Consider the following 22420-nt stretch of genomic DNA (forward strand, 5'->3'; position numbering starts at 1 on the left):
TGATTTCATCTCAGTAAATCTGTAAAAAAATCTGTAGAAAAATTCTGTGCACAGCACGATTTTCTATATAAAAGTACATTATATCAGTGAATCTACAATGAACAAAAACACACTAAACTAATTAAATAATTATTTGAGATCATTACAAAAGGTTGCAGTGATGAACATTGTAGCTGGTGACAAATGTCTGTTTGAGCACATGACTGCAATCATCTCATCATTATAACTCGATTTTGGCCCTCTTATGATTGCTTTCATCTTTACTAACAGTGCAAACACAATGTAAATAGAATTTCTTATTTACGTAGTGTTTGCACTGTTAATGAACAATGATGTTGCCCAATCACAGTAGCTGGCGTTTACGGTTCACAGCTGACATGCCCCTTCCAACAGAGCGTTTAAATCAGAGTAGGAAATGGCCTTTTATTATTTCATTGATTGTAACAGGAGTCACTGATAAACTGCAGATTGACAGCAATTATTAAAGGGTTAGTTCACCCGAGCGTTACTCACCCTCATGTTGTTCCAAACCCATAAGCCGTTTGTTAATCTTTGAAAAACAACTAAAGACCTTTTTATTGAAATCTTGAAATTTCTGTCCCTCCATTGACAGCTCTGCAACTACCACTTTGACGCTTCAAAAAGACGCTTCAAAGGCATGAAGAGATCGTAATAACAAATCAATATAAATTGAGCGGTTTAGTCCCAATTTTCTAAAGAGAAAAAATATATATTGTAACTTTTATGTTGGTTTGGTTGTTATAAAGGCCCAAAAATGCACGTTTTTTCTTTTTTTAATTTGTCAAGTTTTTTGCCAGGCGGCTTTTTAAAGGGGGGGTGAAACACTCAGTTTCAGTCAGTGTCATGTCAATCTTGAGTACCTATAGAGTAGCATTGCATCCTGCATATCTCCGAAAAGTCTTTATTTTTTTTATAATTATATAAGAAAGATGCGCTGTTCCGAGTCTTTCCGAAAAAAGCCGAGCGGGTGGGGGCGTATCGTGTGAGCGGAGCTAAATAATGACGTGTGCAGCAGCGCGCTGCTATTGTGTTGAGTTGAGTGCGTCGTAAAGCTGTGTCATCCCTAACAGCGGGAAAAAAACTTTATTCAAAATAAAAATATGGCTTTTAATCAGATACAGCCATACATCTATGATCCGGAATCAGACCCAGAGGCTGCAGTTGAACAGGAGCAGCAGCAAAAACGACTAGAGCAGGACGTCTGTATGTGGTACGATATACACTAACTATATAATATGCTTAGCGGCTTGTGTTATTTACATATTTATACTTGAATTATATCGTCGTATTTTTGTCTTTGAAGGTGTACATGTGGGAAGTGCAGTTGTGCACGTGTGTGTGTGTGTTTACGCGTGGTTTGTGTAGACAGTAACCGGACTGGTTTTGCACGGCAGGTTAAGTTAGTGTTTACATAGAAAGACACGGAATAGTAGCGCATTTGAATGAAGAAGCGCGCTTATTTAGTTCAACATATTTCCCCCCTCTTTGTGTATTGTTGTTTGGAGTGCTCTTACAATACACAAACATAAAGTTACACATATAGTGGCCAGCTAAACAAATGTACACGCACTACACATCGCATGCTCCATTGATCAATTAACTATACGTGATCATGTTTGGGCTACTTGATGAGCATAGGCAAAAACACAGACATTTGAAGCAGTCTTACTCACCGCCTGCGGTTCTAACGTTGGGACCTTTATCGTTGGGACTGCTCCATCCTTCAGCATTAGGCGATCGGGAAAATCCGGCGTCAAGCTGGGCCTTGTTTATGAAACAGTCGGCACCGAAATGCAGCGAACAGATATAAACATTCGCGCAACTCAGTTGCTGATCCGGAAAAGCAAATTCCATCCACTGTTGCCTTAACGCGGGGTTTTTGGGGAATCTGTGCAGGACTGTCTTGGTCTGGCAACCAAAAACGCACTTTTTTGGTGACATTGTAATTGTGCACATCACCTGTGCAGCAGCCTACGAGCCAGCGCTTTGATGGGCGTAGCCTGTTACTTTCGCTCTCTCCCTTTCTCTCTCTCACGCTCTTCCGGTAGAATTGTCCGTACGGCCCATACAAGGAAATTCCGCCCCCATTAACGTCAAGTGGACCCATGATCGCAAAAAACTTGCCGAAACTTATGACTAACCGGAAGTAGTATTTTTGACAAAGAAATACTCCCATCAAACGTCCACCTTAACTTTTGAAACTTTGTCTATGTTTAGGATGGGAATCCAAGTCTTTAACAGTGTAAAAAGATCAGTATGCATGAAACAGCATTTCACCCCCCCTTTAATTATATGATGTAATTTGGTTGTTGTCTTGCCCCCAGCCAATCGCTGCATTGCTGATCGTGGTTTTGAGTATGGATATATCTGCCCTCTTCAGTGAACACAAGAACCCGCAGTAATCTTATACAATTTAATACAGATTTTAATCCAATCCACATATTCGTTTGAAGAACCAAATTAGCCAGAGATCAGTTATCATGATTAAAAGATTTGGGATCTGTCAAATCATCTCAGATGTATTAAGCAAGATATGAAGAATGAACCCCTGGGGTGTACCGTGTATTCCAGAAAGCAAGGTTAACTTACTGTCACAAGTTTTTAAATATCATTTTTACGCTGACGACATTCAATTATACACTACCTGTACATCCACTTTATCATTCACAACCGACAAAATCTCTGCTTGTGTACATGAAATAAAACATTGGCTTCATTCAAATTTTCTAAAACTCAACATGGACAAAACTGAGATTATTTTCACTGGACCTTCATCACTCACTAATAAAATTCCCACCAACTTCACCTGTGAGACTGCTGGCACTCTTATCAAACCATCTACTACTGTTAAAAATCTTGGTGTAATTTTTGACTCCTCTTTATCTTTCCACTCTCACAATAATTCCGTCACCAAATTAGCATTCTTTCATCTACGTCGCATCGCTCAACTCTGTCCCTTTATCAGTATCTCTGATGCTGAAACACTCATCCATGCATTTGTCACATCACGTCTTGATTACTGCAATGCACTTTTCATTGGCCTACCAGCTAGCTCCATTTCAAAATTACAATATATTCAAAACTCTGCTGCCAGACTACTCACACACACCAAACGTTCTGCTCATATTTCCCCAATTCTGCATGATCTTCACTGGCTTCCTGTGTCTTACCGTATTAAATTCAAAATTCTTCTTCTCACTTTTAAGTCTCTGCACGGCCTTGCTCCCCCTTACCTCTGTAACTTGCTTCTCCCCTTCAACCCTACTCGCTCTCTACGATCTGCTGATTCCAACTTTCTCGTTGTCCCTCGCCATCGCCTTGCTTCAATGGGGGGCAGATCATTCAGTGTAATAGCACCCAAATTATGGAACTCTCTACCCCGACCACTCCGTTTTGTTGCCACTATCTCTGATTTCAAATCCATGCTCAAAACACACCTCTTTTCTGAATGTTATAGGTCTTAAAGATGAATTTTTTTTTTTTTTTTTTTTTTTTTCTCACTCCGATTTCTGTATTATTATACTTGCACTATCAATTGCCTACTGTTGTTCTGTCTACTCTGTTTGTCACTTGGCTTTATTGTTGTTTGTTTATTGTAAAGTGTCCTTGAGCTCTGGAAAGGCGCTATATAAATAAAACTTATTATTATTATTATTATTATTAAGTTACCTCCGTTTCTGGAACTGAAAGTTGAGGTTATCTGCTCACTTACTCTTAAACATTCCCGGGTATGTCACATAACCTGCTTTCTGGTCTCTCTGGTGTTTGTGTTCTATCTCCTGATTTTGATGTTTTTTTTCTTGTTCCTGTGATTATATATCTGTGGAGGATCTCTCTTGCTCTGTGGCATCACTCTCTTGTCTCCTTTCTTGAGTGCTTTGCACTGTTTCTTCAGGGTTTTCATGTGTGTGTGTAGCTCTTGTTGATGAAATCGCTGATTCTGATGTTCTTTGTAGAACCTGAGATGATGTACCTGGGGTCTCTCGCTCAATGACAGTCCTGTCTTCTGTTGGTCTTGTGTTTTGATCACCACTCCCTCCTTCCACTACAATGGTGACACACAAAAAAAGAAACAGGACATGCATCACCTAACTTGACCTAAAAAAAAACGCAGCAACTTTATTTTTGATTTTTGTACAGTGTACATGACAGCAGCTGCATGCGTCTTATACACTCACTTGTGTCACTGGTGTCTTTCTCCTCTTCTTTTTCGGGTGACTCTGGTGTGTCATAACTCACTGAAAACAATCACGAGACATTACATTTTTTTATTTAGCATGTCATTTTCTTGAAACTTGTCCATAATTCCCATTTAATTACTGTTACAGTAAAACAATCCAGAATCTTATGAGCATGTGAAGTGATGTCTTACTGAGTGGGGGAATTCCATCAATACTCCTTGTACGTTTAGGTGTAGGACCTAAAATTGAAAAGAAGTAAACACAATTAATTAAATTGTTCACTTGTAATTCAAGTTTTCAACTCTGACCCTCAAGTTAAGCTCCAACCATGATCAAACTCACCTGCATAAAACTTTCTGGTTATTGTGAAAACCTGGGCTGAATCTGAAATCACCCCTAAACCCTCAATCACTATTCCGTATAGTTCAGTTAAAGTGAATGAAAACGAGTGAACGAACTCGGACAGCCGTTGAGCATACATCGTTATTTCAGTGCAATGTGGGACTGAATGAGTGCACTTGATAACGTCCACTATGGTTTCGGACACCACTACAAATGGCTGTCCTCTCAAATAGTGCCCTATTTAAAGATATAGGGGCCATTTTGGATTCAGCTCATGATTATCTTGTTCAGGTGTGTTTGATTAGGGCTGGAGCAAAACTCTGTTAGAACCGTTTTTCTAAGTTTTTATTTGTAGCCTAGTTTTATAATAGTCTGGAAGATGCTTTTAAAACTATTTTTGCTGATTTACATTTACATTTACATTTAATCATTTAGCAGACGCTTTTATCCAAAGCGACTTACAAAAAAGGGGAGAGTAATAGAAGCAACGGAACAGACAAGGCCAAAAACCTGTAAGAGCTGTAAGAAATCTCAATTAATTAGCCCAATACACAATTTTTTTTTTTTTTTTTTTTTTTTTTTAAAGACAGACATCTACAACAAAAACTCACGTCCGCACAGTGCCGAACACTGGATTTTGATAGCTAAGATAGCTACAACCCATTAGGACTAAGGCTGTTGCCCCAGCTGTTGTCGTTAATGCAGATTCAGTGGCCCAATGGGTTGGTTTTGTATTCTAGCTAAACGCTGATCCGTCCTTACCATGTAAAGCATGAGTTGGTAAGGAGAGTTCCTGTATCTGTTTCTCCAGATCCTCCATTTCCATTGTGTGTCTCTCCATTGTCAGTTCCATTATCTGTTTTTCCATTTTCAGTGTAATTTTCTGTTTCTCCAGTTCCAGATTCTTTATCTGTCTCTCCAGTTCCAGTTTCTTTCTCTTTCTCTGCTGTTCCATGATCTGTCTCTGCACTGTAAAAAAAAATATTGTTGGTTTAACTTAAAAAAGTAAGTAACCTGGTTGCCTTAAACTTTTTGATTTAAAAAAAAAAAGTTTATTGAAATTAAAAATCTGAGTTGATGTAATGAAGGAAATTGGTTTACAAAATAGAAACTCAAAATATTATTGTATCTGAACCACAAGAAATGTGAAAAATCATGAAAACAGCACAATTTGGCATGTTTCACTGCATCAGCCAAAATTAAACACAAACAATTACACAATATGCTTCTTAAAAAATATTAATAATAATAATTAATAAAAAAGTTTGTCAGTTCTCCAAAATGTTAATTGTATTAACTAATTTCAATGAACTCAAAATTTGAAGGCAACCAGGTAACTTATTTTTTAAATAATTTGTTACAGTGTGTAGCTTTCATTTCCCTACAGGAAATCACAAGATATCAAGACAATTGTGTCATTTAACTTGTTAAATCACCCAAATTTAAAAAAAAATAATAATTATTATTCTAATCATAGAAAAATCGTTATAATTACATTGCAGTTTCACTGTATAGAATGATTCTCTGAACGTCCTCATGCACTTTTAGATAAAATCTTACCAATCCAGTGGATGGGGATTATTAGGCCATCACTTGTAAAGGCCAATGGAGGGAATTTGGCCAGGACACTGGGGTTACACCCCTACATTTTACTAGAAGTGCCATAGGATTTTTAATGACCACAGGACTTGAATTAGACCTAACCTTAGCCTATATTGTTTTTATAGTAAGATAATGATATTTTATCTCCTCTAAAGTTAACCCATACACAACATTTCAGAATTTTTTGATTTTCATCAAGACAATACATAGTAATTTTATGGAGTTTTCTGATGGCAGCTCCCCAAAATAGATAATGGATTAAAAACTGAGCAAGATTGACTGCGTCAAATTTATTATAGATTCATAAAATTAATATATAATATCTAATCAGTTTGCAAAGAAATCAGTGATCTCTGAATCACCTTTATTTTGACAAATCCTAATGAAAGTTCAAGTTGTCAGGCATGACTGAATGTATTTACGGTTCAACCAAAATAAACAGACAATATTATTCTTGTATTGTAATCTACACTAAACTAAATTATAAACGCAACACTTGTTTTTCCTCCCAATTTTCATGAGCTGAACTCAAAGATCTAAGACTTTTCTTTGTGCACAAAGGCCTATTTTTTTTTAAATATTGTTCACAGATCTAAATCTGTGTTAGTGAGCACTTCTCCTTTGCCGAAATAATACATCCCCACAAGATGCTGATTAGACATTATTGCACAGGTGTAACTTAGGCTGGTCACAATAAAAGGCCACTCCCAAAAATGCCATGCATAAATATATATGTAAAACCCATTAATCAAAATATATAATTACTTAATGAGGAGAAGCTGCAGCTGCAGTTTTATTACTTTACCTCTCACTTGTAGGTGAACTATTAAGGTCTTCACACGTCCATCATGAATAACTTTGCAAGTGTATTTCCCTGAATCTGACTCTTGAACATTTCTCAAAGTCAGAGAAAGATTTCCTCTCTCCAGCTCCTGGATGGACAGACTCAGTCGCTGCTCATAGTTATCATTTGTTTTCTCCTGCCCGTTGTTATACTGATAAATGAGCTCTGACTCTCTAAACCAGCAGATGTTCATGGACACAGCACTGGTCTCAGGTGAGAGATGAACAGGTAAGGTGACGTCTTCTCCAAAATTAGCAGACACAGAAACCACAAAACTAAAGTCTGCAGCTGGACAGAGAAATGTATTATCAAAGGCATGAATGGTCCATCACATTATCTTTTTCAATTTTTTAAAGGGGTCATGGACTAGCTCTTTTTATTTCTCTATACTGAGGTCTGAGGAACTTATGATGTTTGCTAGGTTTTTACATTCAAAAACATAATGAATAAGTAATAGGCTATTTTCAACCCTGGATTTGGATTTCAACCCTCTTTCCTGAACACTTGATTTTTATGGGCATGTTGCACTGAAGACTTGAAAGTAAACGCTCCATAGCTATGATTGGATAAGGTTTGCATATTTAATGAGCTTCTGCTTCCCCGTTACACGTGAGGAATTGTTTTGAAAGCGTGTGGGAAAACTGATTTACCCTCAGGGCTCGCAAAATGTCTATCAAGCGAACACAATGATTTATCTTTCTTCCACCCACATTTAATTGGGATGTTATTTCCAATTTGGAATAATTTCGCTTCACTGCATTTCACACATTCATTCATTCATTCATTCATTCATGTAATCTCATCCTGTCAGCAAATCCAGTCTTGTTTACAAATGAATCCTTGGTGAAATGGAGCAAAAAAAAGGAACGAATGAATCCTTGGTGAAATGGAGCAACAAAAAAAGGAACAAATGAATCCTTGGTGAAATGGAGCAACAAAAAAAGGAACAAATGAATCCTTGGTGAAATGGAGCAAAAAAAAAAGGAACAAACTAATCTGTGGTGAAATGGAGCAAAAAAAGGAACAAACGCACAAAGTCTTACCCATGTGAGCTGGATCTTCATTCAAAATAAAGTTCATCCATGCATTCATTTGAATCTGAATTAAGCTTATGCGGTATGTTTACTGCTTGGAAGTTGGATCTGGTTTAGCTCTGTGTAGGTCTATGTCATGTCAGGTACGAGTCGGTGGGCGGGGCTACAGAATCAGGCAAGCTGTGTCCCAAATGTTTTTAATTATAAATGTGTAAGTAGTGTGATGGAAATATTTGATATAATGGCTTCAGAAGTTGTAAAAGGGTTATTTAACATGAAACTACAGAAAAACGCAGACTAAGGATGTTCAGGTCAAAGACCACCTAAAAAGGTGCTTAACACAATAGAAGCCATATGATAGAACATTATAAACCAATCACAGTGAAGGAAACTTGAGTGACATTGATTTTCACTCAAGCTGTATTGTTTAAATGAACACGTTTCTTATTGTTCAGGAGACTCATTTGGTAGTTGTGACCAGTGGTCTCCTGGCTGTGAATAAAACTTCATTTCAGCAAAAAGCAACTTGGGAGTGGTGTCAGTTTGCTACATAGCTGAGGAATAGAAGTACTAAAGATTCTGCGCTCAATAGATCACAGCAGAGACAGTGATAGTGTTAGAAGACTATAGAGCCGTTCTCGAGGTGAGGCTGTAATACGACAGTATTAAGGATCCTGCAGAGACCAGCGTGAGAGTGTATGTTAAAGACCTGTGTGCTCACGTGTGTGTTTGAGTAAACGCTAGCTTCTCGACGGGACGCCGTCACCTTACTTTGAGAGGCGAATTACCTCGAAAGTATTGAAATTGTGTTAGATGTATTCGAGAAAGGGATTACCCTCGAGATACTTTTATAGTTTTATATCAACAACTGGGAGTTGTTTTGAATTGTTCGTGGTGAAGTCAGGTATTTGTATTGAGAATTTCCACGACAATGATTACGTTGCGTTATCTGTCATCCTATAAAATTGACTGACAATTTTGATTGGTCTGAACAGTTTCTGTTTGGGCATAATTACTCCTCAACGGATCAAGTCCAGACTCCAGACTGAATTGTCCGACCTCAAATGTTGTGGGCGGGGCTAAATTCGGCTGGCATCCAGGCTATTAAATATCCGTATGATGCACTAAATTAACGGAAAAAACAAAGTGTGGAAAGTTGAACACTTCATGCACTTGACTGTCAAAGCTTTAATTACGGAGTGGAGAGGGAGACACTATCAGACTCCGACACTGAATGAAAAAAAAAAAACATGTAAAGTTCATACACTACATGGTTGAGTACATAGTGCATAACTGCATAGTGTATAAGAGCATAGTGCATAAGTGCGTCATTTGGGACACAGCTGCATTGTTCATCTTCTTTTGAGGCGATGTCTCACCACACGATGACGTCAAGGTGTGGCATATTTTGAGATCGATCGTTTATTGGGCCTGGTGTTAATTAAAGCTTTTCTTTGACTAACAAGGAAGTTTCCAGCTCTGAATCATACAGGATATTCTTATATCATGATGAACTTTTATATCAAAGGCTCAAGGGAATGTTGATTTCCCAATTCAGCACCCCTTTAAACAATTTATTGGAACTTGGTGTCAAAAGCAAACAAACAATTAAAGTATAACACCACTTTGCATTTATTTCGATGACATTTTTTGAACGTGATATCTTTAATAGTGTAAGAAATTAAACCTAAAGGATCTCAAGGTTCAAAATATGCCATGTCAGACTAAGAGCCAACAATTAAAAATCCTTCCTATGTAAATAATATTTAGTCACATATCATTTTTACTTGCCTTTACTAGTTTCTGGATCTTCTTCAGCTTCAGCCATTTTTTATATTTCTAGAACTCTGAGACAGAAAATCCACTGTAAGCCTAGAAGAGAATGACAATTAATGTTTCCATGAATATCTCCTCACATCTTAATTTGATGTTAATTTACCCTGAGAGGAGCAGTATTAATCTTGTCAATTTCAATAAATAAAATACCAATAAACTACACTCTCCAGAATGGAAAAAACACATGTGAATGTACAAAGGGAAAATCTAAATATGAGACAAAAGAAACAAAACGATTGTGAGTTCAGCAATAATTCAGGTTTGAAAACTCTTCAAGGTAGATGTGCCAACATTACAAACATCTGGTATGTAAAAAGAATGACTCATAAATTGCCACTCTTGTATTTTAAATTACAGCCTGCAATATCAAACAATACATTTTAAACGGTTGCTGTCACCTCCTTTGTTTAAAACATCCCAAAAGCATAACACCACCAGATAATCAATACCCAGATGATTCAGTAATGCAGCCTTCCTGTTGATTTCTCTTCATTTACATTTTATTTCTAAGCGTGTGAAAATGAATGCTATTAAGATACCGAAAACAAGCAGAAAAAGCATTAACAACAACAACAACAATCATTTAAATGTAGGCTATTTCACAGCAAGTAAAGCGCGTTACATAGCCATTTTTTAAATAATAAAAACAACAGTCGCATATTTCGCAAAAATAAAAATTTAAAAAGTGCATTAACCAAATTAGGTTAAATCTACTGTCTATGGGTTAAATGAGTGTCTTACTGCCCCCTATCGGGGCTTGGGAGAAGAATATAGACAGCATGCAAACGCTCAGGCATATTAATGCGATTCATACTTGAAGCGCCAAAAACCCTCAATCAGTCCTTATAAATTACTGAGTTACATTTTAAACGTAATCCATAACATATCAACATTGCTTCTTGAACTGAACTTGAACAGACGAAAAGATCTACGTAGTTTTTTATTATCTTGTTTTATTTTCACTTTCAGTTAGCCTAAATAACCTCGTTAATGCTAACTTAAAACTCCTCAGTGAATCCTGATGAATATTCCATTCCAATGTAGAAAGATTTATCTCGGGAGAAGAGTCACTGTCACCCAGCATTAACTCTTAAGTTAATTATTATTTTAACTTGAATTAAATGTAATTAACTTTAATTATTTTAACAAATAATAATTAAGAACAGACTTCTGGTAGACTGAAGAAAAGAGGGAGAAGAATATTTATTTTAGACTGTATCTCACCTTGGCTTTTATTGTCCTATCACCCAGAATAGGCTTTTTTGAGTCCAGTTGGACTATTGAATTCTAATCTAAAGTCAGCAGGTTATTTTCAACCGTGACTGAAACCAGTTCTTCGGGTTTTGCACAAGTGACGATCTCCCCCAGTTTCTCTTTAAGCCAAAATAGAAGTGACTTAAACTGCAATTCCTCTACTGGCCACTAGGGACAGGCTCCAGAAGGAAGCAGAAGGTCATTGAGCTTCATGTTAAAATGCCCAACTTTACAGCAGAAAAAAAAAAATTTTTACAGCCTGATATAAATTGTGGTCTTGGTCTATACGGCTAATGTTGCCTGTTGATCTGTGAAGGGGGTGAATTTTTTTTTATAACTCAGTGCACATTATTTAAAGCCCTTAAGGTTCACTATGTAGTATTTTTGCAGTAAAATGTCCAAAAACCACTAGGCCAGTGTTATATATTTTGTTCATGTGTTTTGTTCAGGCATGTGTTGTTCATCTCATCAACAACATTTTCAAGACAACCGAGTACAAAAGTAATAAAAAACTACAAACAACACTAAACAAATACATGAATTCCAATGTAGGAATGATTGCGAAAAAAGGAGAACAAAAAGTGAAAATGAAACAAAACACAACACAACAAAAACCAAAGCAGAGAGAGAAAGTGTAAAGCTCTGCGGTACACTTGCATTGATTTCACTTTCATTTATTATTATAGTGACAATATGTTTTAACTCAAGCAAGATGAATGGTGTAAACAGTGTTAGGCAGTACAGAAAGAAACATTGTAAAACATTCTTTATATTGTGAATAAGTATGAAATTATTTTTTTATCTTAATTTGACTATATGTTAAAGCAATTATGGATTAGATTAGATTACAAACATTAGTACATAACATTTTATGTTTCATTCAACAGAAAGAGAATTTTAAAGGTGCTGTAGTAACCCATTCTTTGGAATAAAAGTTTGCTGACAGAAATCATTAAAATAGGTGACATGAGAAATCACTGGCACCCCATCTTTTTGATCAAATCAGAAACATCACCAAACCAAATATAACAAAATTGAGAAAAAGTATGTTTCCGACATTACATCTAAATGCTAGGAAAAACTCAAATTGGTCAGTTAACAAACAAAGATTAGATTAACAAGGATTTTTTTTCTAGTATAACCTATTTTGCCAAAGTAAATTAATAGCAATTAGTAAGTATTGCTTTGGGGAGTGGGCCGAGCATCCTTCCCAACATGCTGCAGTCTCTGCATTGTCTTGGCCTCTCTGGTGTGTGTGTTGTATCTTCTAGTGATGAGACTGATTATGCTGTTGTTTCTCTTTCTGTGGAGGATCTCTTTTACTCTGTGGAAACCCTCTTTTCTTCTTGAGTCGTCCGCATTGTTATGCCAGGGTTCTCTTGTGTGTGTGTGTGTGTGTGTGTGTGTGTGTGTGTGTGTGTGTGTGTGTGTGTGTGTGTGTGTAGCTCTTGTAGGTGAATCCCTGATTCTGATGTTCCTGCTCTTTACTGAACCTGTGATGATGTACCTGGGGTCTCTTGCTCAGTGTCAGTCCTCTCTTCTTCTGTTGGTCTTGTGTTTTGATCACCACTCTCTCCTTCCACTGCAATAGTGACACACAAAGAAAGAAACAGGACATGCATCACCTAACTTGAACTAAATCACAAAAACAAAAGGCGACTGTTATGGTAAGTCTTCATCTAAAACTAACATTAAATCAGGGTTTCTTTCTCGGTAGGTGCTAGAAATAAGACTTTGATGAGACTTTACTCTTGTCATAAAAAGTTGCCTGATGTATTTATATTTTAACTACATGACAGCAACTGCATGCATCTTATACCTACCCGTGTCTATGGTCTCATTATCCTCTTCTAATATAGAATTGACATATGCCTCTATTTCGTCATCAGTCATTGAAGACAATTTAATTTTAATTTCTAAAATATGAAAACAAAAAATACATAATTCACTGTTATAGTAAAACAATACAATAAGAACAATAAGACACAACAATCTTATGAGCATTCAGTAACATCTTACTGAAGGGTTAAGATTCATCAATACTTTCTACATCTAAGTGTAGGACATACAATTTAAAAGTAAACCAAATTAATCAGAAGAAGCCTTTAAACTATCCCATGTTGACCTTCCTTGTTTATGTCTTTATTTATAAAATAATTTTACAATAATCTGGAAGATTTTTTCAGAACCATTTTTGATGATCTATCATTACCCTCCAGATCTTTCTTGTACAGTTGTTCCGCTTCGTTCAACTCTCTCATCATTTTATTCTTGTTCTCAACAATTTCCTTTAATGTTCTCTCATGTTCCAGCTGTTCCATTTGCCACTTCAGTTCCCTTTCCTTCGTTGCTTTCTGTCTTTCTGCTTGCTTCCTATTAAAATCAAGGACCATTTCATTCATATCTTGCTGAATTTCGTGCATCTTTCTCTTTGTTTCCTCCACATCTCTTTCCGATTTCTCCAAGTTTCTCTCTGTTTCCTTAAGCTTTATCTCTGATTCCTTTGTCTTTTTCTTAATTTCCTCCTTCTTTATCTTCAATTCCTCCAATTTTTTTTCATTTTCCATTATATGTTTAATTTCTTCCTCCACTTTCTCAAAATTTATATCCACTTCCTCCTTTATTCTCTTTAATTCCTCCATCTTCTCCATTTTCTTTTCCATCTCGGGGTCCGGCTCCTTTGTCTGGATCTTCATTTCCTCTATCCATCTTTCCATTTCCATCTCTCGCTCCGATCCCATTATTGCTCTCTTCATTTCCTTTAACTCTCTGAACATTTGTCTTACCCCTGCATTGTGTCATTTAATCACAAAAAACAAAAACGTTAGCCTCAATGGTCTTCACACACACACACACACACACACACACACACACACACACACACACACACACACACACACACACACACACACACACACACACACACACACACACACACACACACACACACACACACACACACACACACATTACATGAAATACATACACATTATCTGGCTGCTGTAAACATTTACATAGACACTGTAAACATATACACATTGTTTATATATTGTTATCAGTACTACTAGTTTTGTTTGTTCTTTTTCAAGTCTTTCCACTTTTATGGAGCTCTAATGAACCAAATATCAAAGTGAGCCAATTACCACTCTATTGCAGTAATTTTTTGAAAAGAATATTAAAAAAATCTAACAATTACTAAATGCACAATTGGTATGAAGCGAGAGAGAAATTAAGACATGAAAGTAGCAATACTGGTATATTGCCATGGACAGCACTCAATTATATTTTAAAACCCACTGAAGAAAATATATAACAATATTTTACTGTCAATGAACTACAGAAATGAGCTGGAGAAGAGAAGTTGCAGGTGCAGTTTTACCTCTCACTTCCAGGTGAACTACTCCAGTCTGACATCCATCAGGAAAGACTTTACAAGTGTATTTCCCTGAATCTGACTCTTGAACATCTCTAAAAGTCAGAGAAAGATTTCCTCTCTCCAGCTCCTGAATGGACAGACTCAGTCGCTGCTCATAGTTATCATTTGTTTTCTCCTGCCCGTTGTTATACTGATAAATGAGCTCTGACTCTCTAAACCATCTGATGTTCATGGACACAGCACTGGTCTCAGGTGAGAGATGAACAGGTAAGGTGACGTCTTCTCCAAAATTAGCAGACACAGTGCCATTGGGAACCTCAAGACTAATATCTTTAGCTGGAGGGAGAAATACATTTCTCAACAACATCATGAAAAGTCCCCGTCACACTCATAGTCACTTTAAAATCACCCTTATCTTTTTTAATTTACTAGTTAAAGTATGTCAAACCAGAGACAACTCTGTAGAAGGGAATGAAACAATTAAACATTATTGTACAGTGAAACAGAAAAATCATTAGAGCCACACGTGATTGTTTACTTGCCTTGATTAGTTTCTGACACTTCTTTAGCTTCAGCCATTATTAATATTTCTGCAACTCAGAGATGAAAAATCCACTGCAAAGCCTAGAAAATAAATGAGCATATAAATGTTTCCATGAATATCTCCCCAAATCTTATTTTTATGTTAACCAACCTTTTAACAAGATGAGCAGTAAATCGATGAATTTAGTGTTTTTTTCTGTTATATATTCAGTTATAATCTGTAAAATCATGTGAATTTTTATTTTTTAATCGTCAATTATCATCATGAATTCACTTCCACAAAGCAATAATGGACAGTGCTTGTTTATTCACTCTTTAACATCTTTGTGTTTAATATTGTTCTGTGGGTGAAAAAAATAATAATAAAAAAAATAAAATAAGGAATGCAGACATGAAGTTTAAAATGTATATTTTGTTCAATCGAAAGTTGAGCACAATCCATCTAAATAAAGTGACTATTTTATGCCTTTTGGTGTCATTTTATTTTAAACCCTCTCAAAGCATTGGGACCAGGCATTTTTTAACAGATGCTTCAATAATGCAGCCTTACTGTTGATTTCTCTCATTAAGATTTCATTTCTAAAAGTATGAATATGGATGCTATATAGCCTACAGCAAAAGGTAAAAAAAAGAAAAGAAATAAAGAAAATTTTTATTTTATTTGAAGATTATTTAAATATATGATATTTTTTATTTACAAAAAAAGTTACGTATAAAGTCAAATATATTGCACATCTAAATTAAATTAAGTTATCTGCCACCTGCTGAGAGAACAGATAGACAGAAAATCATCTAGCCTAGATATGAAAAATACTACGTTTCTTACTGAAATTAACCCCATCAAAACCGCTTTAAAAATAGAACTGTATAGCCTACAAAAACGAACTATATATTTTAATAAACATATTTATGATAAGCATCCATACGTCCAGTTATTTTGGCCAAGAATTCTCACATCACCCCAAGACATAGCCTACCAGGAGCATGACATGGTGTCGTAATTACGTGTTGTCCAATTGACAACCGTATTGGATTCGTTTTTTCTTTTGTGCAAACCCTCTATTGAAGTGGCACCTTCATCGGACAGCTTTTTTTTAGAAATGGACAAACATTCCTGTCGTATCCCTGGCCAGAAATAGTCGCGGTAGAACGACATATCAGTAAAGTAACAGAACATTTCAAATGCATTCAGTTACATCCGTTCAACTTTCACATTTATTGGAACTATTTTTCAACCATGATGGGATGTGTCGGAGGGGTCTTTCAACGGCCATTAAAGGGGGGGTGAAATGCTGTTTCATGCATACTGAGCTTTTTACACTGTTAAAGACTTGGATTCCCATCCTAAACATAGACAAAGTTTCAAAAACTAATGTTGGACGTTTGATGGAGTATTTCTGTGTCAAAAATACAGGCTCGGCTTGACGTTAATAAGAGCGGAAGGTCCTTGTATGGGCCGTACGGGCTCTTCTCCCGGTAGGGTGTGCGCGTGACTAGAGCGAGAGAGGAAATGCACGCCCATAAACACTCGCTCAGCTGCAGATCCAGTCGTCGTTATAGTCTGCGCCGCGCTCCACTTTATTCCTATGGGTGACGTCGAGCGACTTCAACGCTTCAGCACAGCATTCTGGGAAGGCAGCGCTGCATTTGAACCGATTTGAACGCAGAAATGACGGGAAGCTTCACAACATCGCTTCAGTCGCGTTGCAAAGTGTATCTCCACCGTTCACTGCTGTCAGGACTTTACCAAATCATACCAAAGAAGTGTGTGTTTGACGGAGCGGTCCCAGCGATAAAGGTTCGGTCCTGCTTTGGAAGCAGTCGGTGAGTAAAACTGCTTCAAATGTCTGTTCTGTCGGCTACCGCCGCGTGAGTAAACATCAGTAAACGACACGATCGCGTGCTTCGTCATTCAAATGCGCTAAAGTTACTCCATTGCTGTTCTCTGTTGTATAACGTTACACTAGTCTGACGTGTAAAACCGTTTTGCTTGCTACTGCTAAGGTTTAGTCGCATACAATAGTCCATAAACCGAATCATGTCCTCATAAACTGCTAGTAAAGACACAAATGTTGACAGGCCACTAAATACAGTACATACCACAGAGACGGACGTCCTGCTGTTGCTGTTTCTCCTGTTCAATTTATTTCAGCCTCCGAATGATTCTGGATCATATATCTATTAGCTGAGATCGATAGCCATGGGTTTCTCCACGCATGAGTTTCTCCGCCCACACGATACGCCTCCAGGCGCTCGGTTTTTTCCGGAAAGACTCAGTACAGCCCATATTTCTTTTATAAATATAATCAAACTAAAGACTTTTCGGAGATATGAAGGATGCAATACTACTCTATAGGTAAGCAAGATTGACATGAGATTGACTGAAACTGAGTGTTTCACCCCCCCTTTAACTGTCCAAATGTTTGCTGGAATGGAATCAGAGTAAAATCAACAATGTCCTTCTTCAGACTTGAATAGATGTTTTAAACCCCAACTGGATCACATTATGGAGGGCCATGGAAAAGGTTATTTAGATCTGTGGATCTGAATTGGAAAAGTGGAAGCTTTTATTAAAAGGCACAATATGTACGATTATTGAATTAAAATATCCAAAAACCAAAATTTAATTATTAAATTAGGATATTTTATGTTTTTTGTTTGGCTGCCAGTCATTTGACTGCATTATATATATATATATATATATATATATATATATATATATATATATATATATATATATATATATATATATATATATATATAATTTAAGAAAACTTTAAAGAAATGTTTTTATTTTTTGGAATAAAAAAAATGTGAATTACTGCAGTTTGTTATTAATGTCATATGTAAAATGTACCAAAATTTGGTAATTTAGAGATATTGTTTGTAATTTTACAGAGTTCTGAGAACAATTTATGACTTAAAAAAAATTTAATAATAAAAACAAAAAACAAAAAAACGATTTTCCGTAAAATCTTTATTTTTTACAATGTAGCCAAGCCTATATGATTAATCTCTCACTGATGAGAGGGAAAAAGCCACCGTCAGCATCAAACTTAATTATAAATCACTGAAATAAGAGACTTCTGCCTAACCTAAAAGGTTACCTGTTACCTAAAAAGTTTCCTGGTTGCCTTAATTTTGAGTTCATTGAAATTACAATTTTGAGTTAATACAATGAATATTTTTTTAGATTTGACAACCTTTATTAAAACTATTAAAAGATTTTGTAAGCATATTGGGTAATTGTGTGTGTTTTATTTCTGATGACGCAGTGAAACATGCCAAATAGTGCTATTTTCATGATTTATCAATTTTTTTTATGTGGTTCAGATACAATAATATTTTGAGTTTCTATTTCTTAAACACATTTCCTTCATTGTATCAACTCAAATTTTTAACTTCAATAAACTCAAAATTAAGGCAACCAGGTTACTTACTTTTTTAAGTTAAACCAACAAAAAACAACAACTTTTTTTACAGTGTGGCAGATCTGAAGACAGAAAATGTGATAACTTTAGATTGTTGCTCACCTTGGCTTATATTGTCCTATCACCCAGAAAGATGCGAGTCCAACTGGAGAATCAATTCTATTGAATCCTAATCGAAAGTTTGACGTACAGTTTTTTACAGTTAAGACCCAGGACCAGATATGATGAATGAAGAAGACCAGAAGTCAGAGATGCAATCAATTAAAGAACATTTTACTGAAGAATGGTTTCAGGTTCATCAACAGAAGTCAACTTTAATACTCAGCAAAGAGTTCATAGGCTGCTCTGCATACACACTCAATGCAGCAGCAATTATACTCTAACACGGGTCACTACGTCATATCAGGATGGATGATTCTGATTGGTCAAGGCATAGAAAAATTTAGAAAATTTCCATATGGGCTGTTAGCCAGAAGCATATCTCGATTGATTATCTGGATGATACCCACTGGATGGGTGCCAATTCCACCCTCACGAACGTCAGGTCATATAACACAGCTTGGTCACGAAGGAGATGGGCCTGGATGAGGCTGTCAGCTAAGGAAATGTACTATATGTTTTATTGAAACGAGAGAGCATGTTCCAGTGAACAGACATCTCACTGCTGTTACAGTAAAATAATAATCTTATGAGCATTCAGTAACATCTTACTGAAGGGCAAGATTCATCAATACTATTTCTACGCTAAAGTATAGGACATGTCATTGAAAAGTAAACCAAATTAATCAGAAGGCTTCTCTAAACCAGGGGTTCTCAACTCTGGCACTCAACAGATACTTTTCTACAGAGTTGGCTCGTGGGGGACACTTTCTAAAATCTCGCAGGTCACCGAGCCTGGGCCGGCCCTGGTAACAATTCAATTGAGAGCTCTGCAATTAACCATATTTATTGTGTTTTTTCTTTTCTTGTTGTTGTTGTTTATTACTAGTAAATGCTGGGAACCTAATCAAATAAAAGAGCTCTTAAACTGTAATTGTAACTACTAGTAAGGGGCAGTTATTGGGGCAGTCTCCTAATAGTTAGAGAGTCAGACTTGTTACCCGAAGGTCGCATGAGTCTCAGCAGAATGTAGTGTAGGTAGGGGGGAGTAAATGAACAAGTTTATTTGTCATGTCTGCCATAGAACTCAAAGCGAGTACCTTGAAACTTTCAAAATTTGCATTTCTGTAAATGGAGGGTTCAGAGCTCTCAGATTTCATCATTATATCTTCTCGTGTTCTGAAGATTAACGAAGGTCTTACAGGTTTAGAATGACATAAGGCTAGACCTAATTAATGACAGAATTTACATTTTTGGTTGAATTAATCCCTTAAACAATTGAAATAGAGCTTTGCAGAACTTGAAATTTTAGAGCTCTCTAAATGAATTGTTAGCAAGAATTGTATTTGCTAATAACATTTGAATATTAGAGCTGTCTAATTTAATTGTTAGAAATTTGTTAATAGTAAAAATGCAATTGCAACGAGTAACACTGGGAAGAAGTTGAGCTAAAGTGGCTTCCAATTAAATGCAAAGCCTGAAAACCCGGTTTTAGTTGCAGGGAAATACAATGAACTTTCAATTAGGATTCAATAGCATTGCTGCTTCAGATGGAATCCAATTATTCTGAACGATAAGATAATAAAAACCAAAAGGTGAGCAATAGTTTAAAATGAATATTTTTCACGTTGCTGTTTTCAGATTTGCCAGAAGTCTCTTAAAATGAATCACGTGCTTCATTTAAGTCTAGAATTCGTGGAACGGAGTGAAGTTATTGGATTTGTCACAGATCTGACTGTCAACTTTCAAAAAGAACAGCTGCTATGGACAAAATGTTCTGATTATTCTTACACCTTTCAAATCACCCTGGCAAGTCAAATTTTGTTCAAATGTAAAATAATAACATTAGGATATCTTTTTTTCTTTCATACGTTCATGAACCATGGCCCAGTGGACAGATGGAAAAAGTTAATAAGTCTGACCAATAGCAATCAGAGCCATTCAATCTAACTTCATCTATTTAAATTAGACCAATCTACCTTTTTGTGTAAATGACTTAGCAAAACTAACTTAGCAAGTATCTAGTTCACTAAGATGATGTGTGCGTTCGGTAGCCTGACAAGCCAGACCCACATTAAGATGTTTGGTCTGGAAACTCACCATTGACAGCTCAATCCGAGGGGCGGATAAACGGTTGTCTTTCAAACTCCCTCTGCACGCGATAGGATAGCGCTACCACCAACCAGAGCAACGACGGTGAAGCAGAGCTTGTTGATAGATTAAACTTTCGCTGTATCCGGTCAGCTAAACTCCGAACACATCTTCCCTTTTTAAGAATGACTTCAGTGCCGTTCTTTGTTCTTATCTCAGAGAAAAGCTTAACTCCAAGTCTTCCAGAGTCGTGGTCAAACCTGATTCGAAAGACCGCCGTTCGCCAGTTTCTGTGTTTACTAGCAGCACACAAACGCAACTCGGCCGTCATTATGGCCCCGCCCACCGACTCTATACACGATGTGATTGGCCTGACCAGAGTTTGGCTATTACAGCTCAGAAGTGTATTGAGAGTTTCTAGACTTATGCCCAGTCCCAAATGGCCCTCTAAACCCTCATGGTCTTCCTTTGAGTCCGCACTTTCACAACGTAATTCCGCTTTGACTGCCGGGTAAAAGTCCTCTGCGTAGCTCGCAAACTTGCGGGCTCAGCTGAAGTGCGTATCGAGGGTGCATTGCAGCCACAAAGGGTGCACTCACAAGCACCCTTCTTTAAGCTTAAATGACGAATGGGACACCCTACGGTCTTGTGGACTTAATGGACACGTGCACGCAATAGCCATTGTAAGTCCACAAGACCGAAAGTGCACATGAAGTGTGCCATTTGGGACAGGGCCAAAAAGCAGAGAGTTAAAGACTCTCTTAGCCTTTGAAATGAGGGTGGGGCTTTACCAAACAGCCAATCAGAGTCTGCTTCCTCACGAGTGTTTAATCATGAGTATATACATACTTGGAATAGTTGCGGCCCGTGATACACATCATGCAACTCTGTGTATGTGTGCGTGTGTGTGTGTGTATGTGTGAGGCATTTTGGGACATCGTATCCAGTCCATATCTTTCCTTCACCATAGACATGTCAAGGTGATAGAAACTATAGTTAATTACCTTCCAAATCAAAGTTACAAATGAAAACCTCATGAGAAAAGCATCCATCATTATATTGCGTTACATGCCTTTCCTCTGTCCAAGAACACATTTATAATTAATATTTATAGCTTGTCATTTAAACTGCATGATATGGACCGATCAGGCAAAACATTATGACCAGTGAAGGTGAATAACACTTATCTATTCTAGTCGCTTCATAAAATTATTGTAGAACCACTGTAGGCTTTGTAACGACGTCTTTAGTACCTTTTATGGGTCTTGAGAGAGGAAATTACATTGTGGTCAATGGAGGCCTTTCTGAGCCATTGGATTTCAACAAAAATGTCTTTCAGGTCTGGAATGGCATGAGTAATTAATTACAGAATTTTTATAATGGGTGAACTATCCCTTTAATGCTGGTTCTGATAGAAAGGTGTCAGGATACACAGTGCATCGCAGTTTGTTGTGTATGAGGCTGCATAGCTGCAGACCAGTCAGGGTGCCCATGCTGACCCCTGACCCCACCGAAAGCAGCAACAATGGCATGTGAGCATCAGAACTGGACTACAGAGCAATGGAAGAAGGTGGCCTGGTCTGATGAATCATGCTTTCTTTGACATTACATTGAAAGCCGGGTGTGTGTGCGTTGATTACCTGGGGAACACATGGCACCAGGATGCACTATGGAAAAAACGCAAGCCGGTCGAGGCAGTGTGATGCTTTGGGCAATGTTCTGCTGGGAATCCTTGGGTCCTGCCATCCATGTGGATGTTACTTTGA

General features: G+C 37.0%; 1 protein-coding gene across 1 annotated transcript; it reads right to left on the reverse strand.

The window, feature by feature from the left end:
- Positions 1-3689: 3689 nt before the first annotated feature.
- On the reverse strand, positions 3690-15069 carry LOC137064287 (myosin-11-like). The gene is made up of 10 exons (XM_067435660.1): positions 15033-15069; positions 14494-14826; positions 13327-13902; positions 12938-13030; positions 12622-12696; positions 6952-7278; positions 5307-5513; positions 4394-4441; positions 4200-4259; positions 3690-4066 (listed from the first exon to the last, which is right to left on the reverse strand). Exons 1-10 carry the CDS (start codon positions 15067-15069, stop codon positions 3834-3836), a joined length of 1989 nt encoding a protein of 662 aa, XP_067291761.1. The 3' UTR covers positions 3690-3833.
- Positions 15070-22420: the final 7351 nt, after the last annotated feature.

This window comes from Pseudorasbora parva, chromosome 24, assembly GCF_024679245.1.
Source record: "Pseudorasbora parva isolate DD20220531a chromosome 24, ASM2467924v1, whole genome shotgun sequence".
Taxonomy (NCBI): domain Eukaryota; kingdom Metazoa; phylum Chordata; class Actinopteri; order Cypriniformes; family Gobionidae; genus Pseudorasbora; species Pseudorasbora parva.

Bases quoted from the DNA above. Each gene is read 5' to 3' on its own strand.
- LOC137064287 (XM_067435660.1), bottom strand. From the start codon at position 15,069: ATGGCTGAAGCTAAAGAAGTGTCAGAAACTAATCAAG. The intron at 14,827-15,032 runs GCAAGTAAACAA...TTCTCCCTCCAG, and splicing joins AGTGTCAGAAACTAATCAAG to CTAAAGATATTAGTCTTGAG. The intron at 4,260-4,393 runs GTAAGACATCAC...GATTGTTTTCAG, and splicing joins TGATGGAATTCCCCCACTCA to TGAGTTATGACACACCAGAG.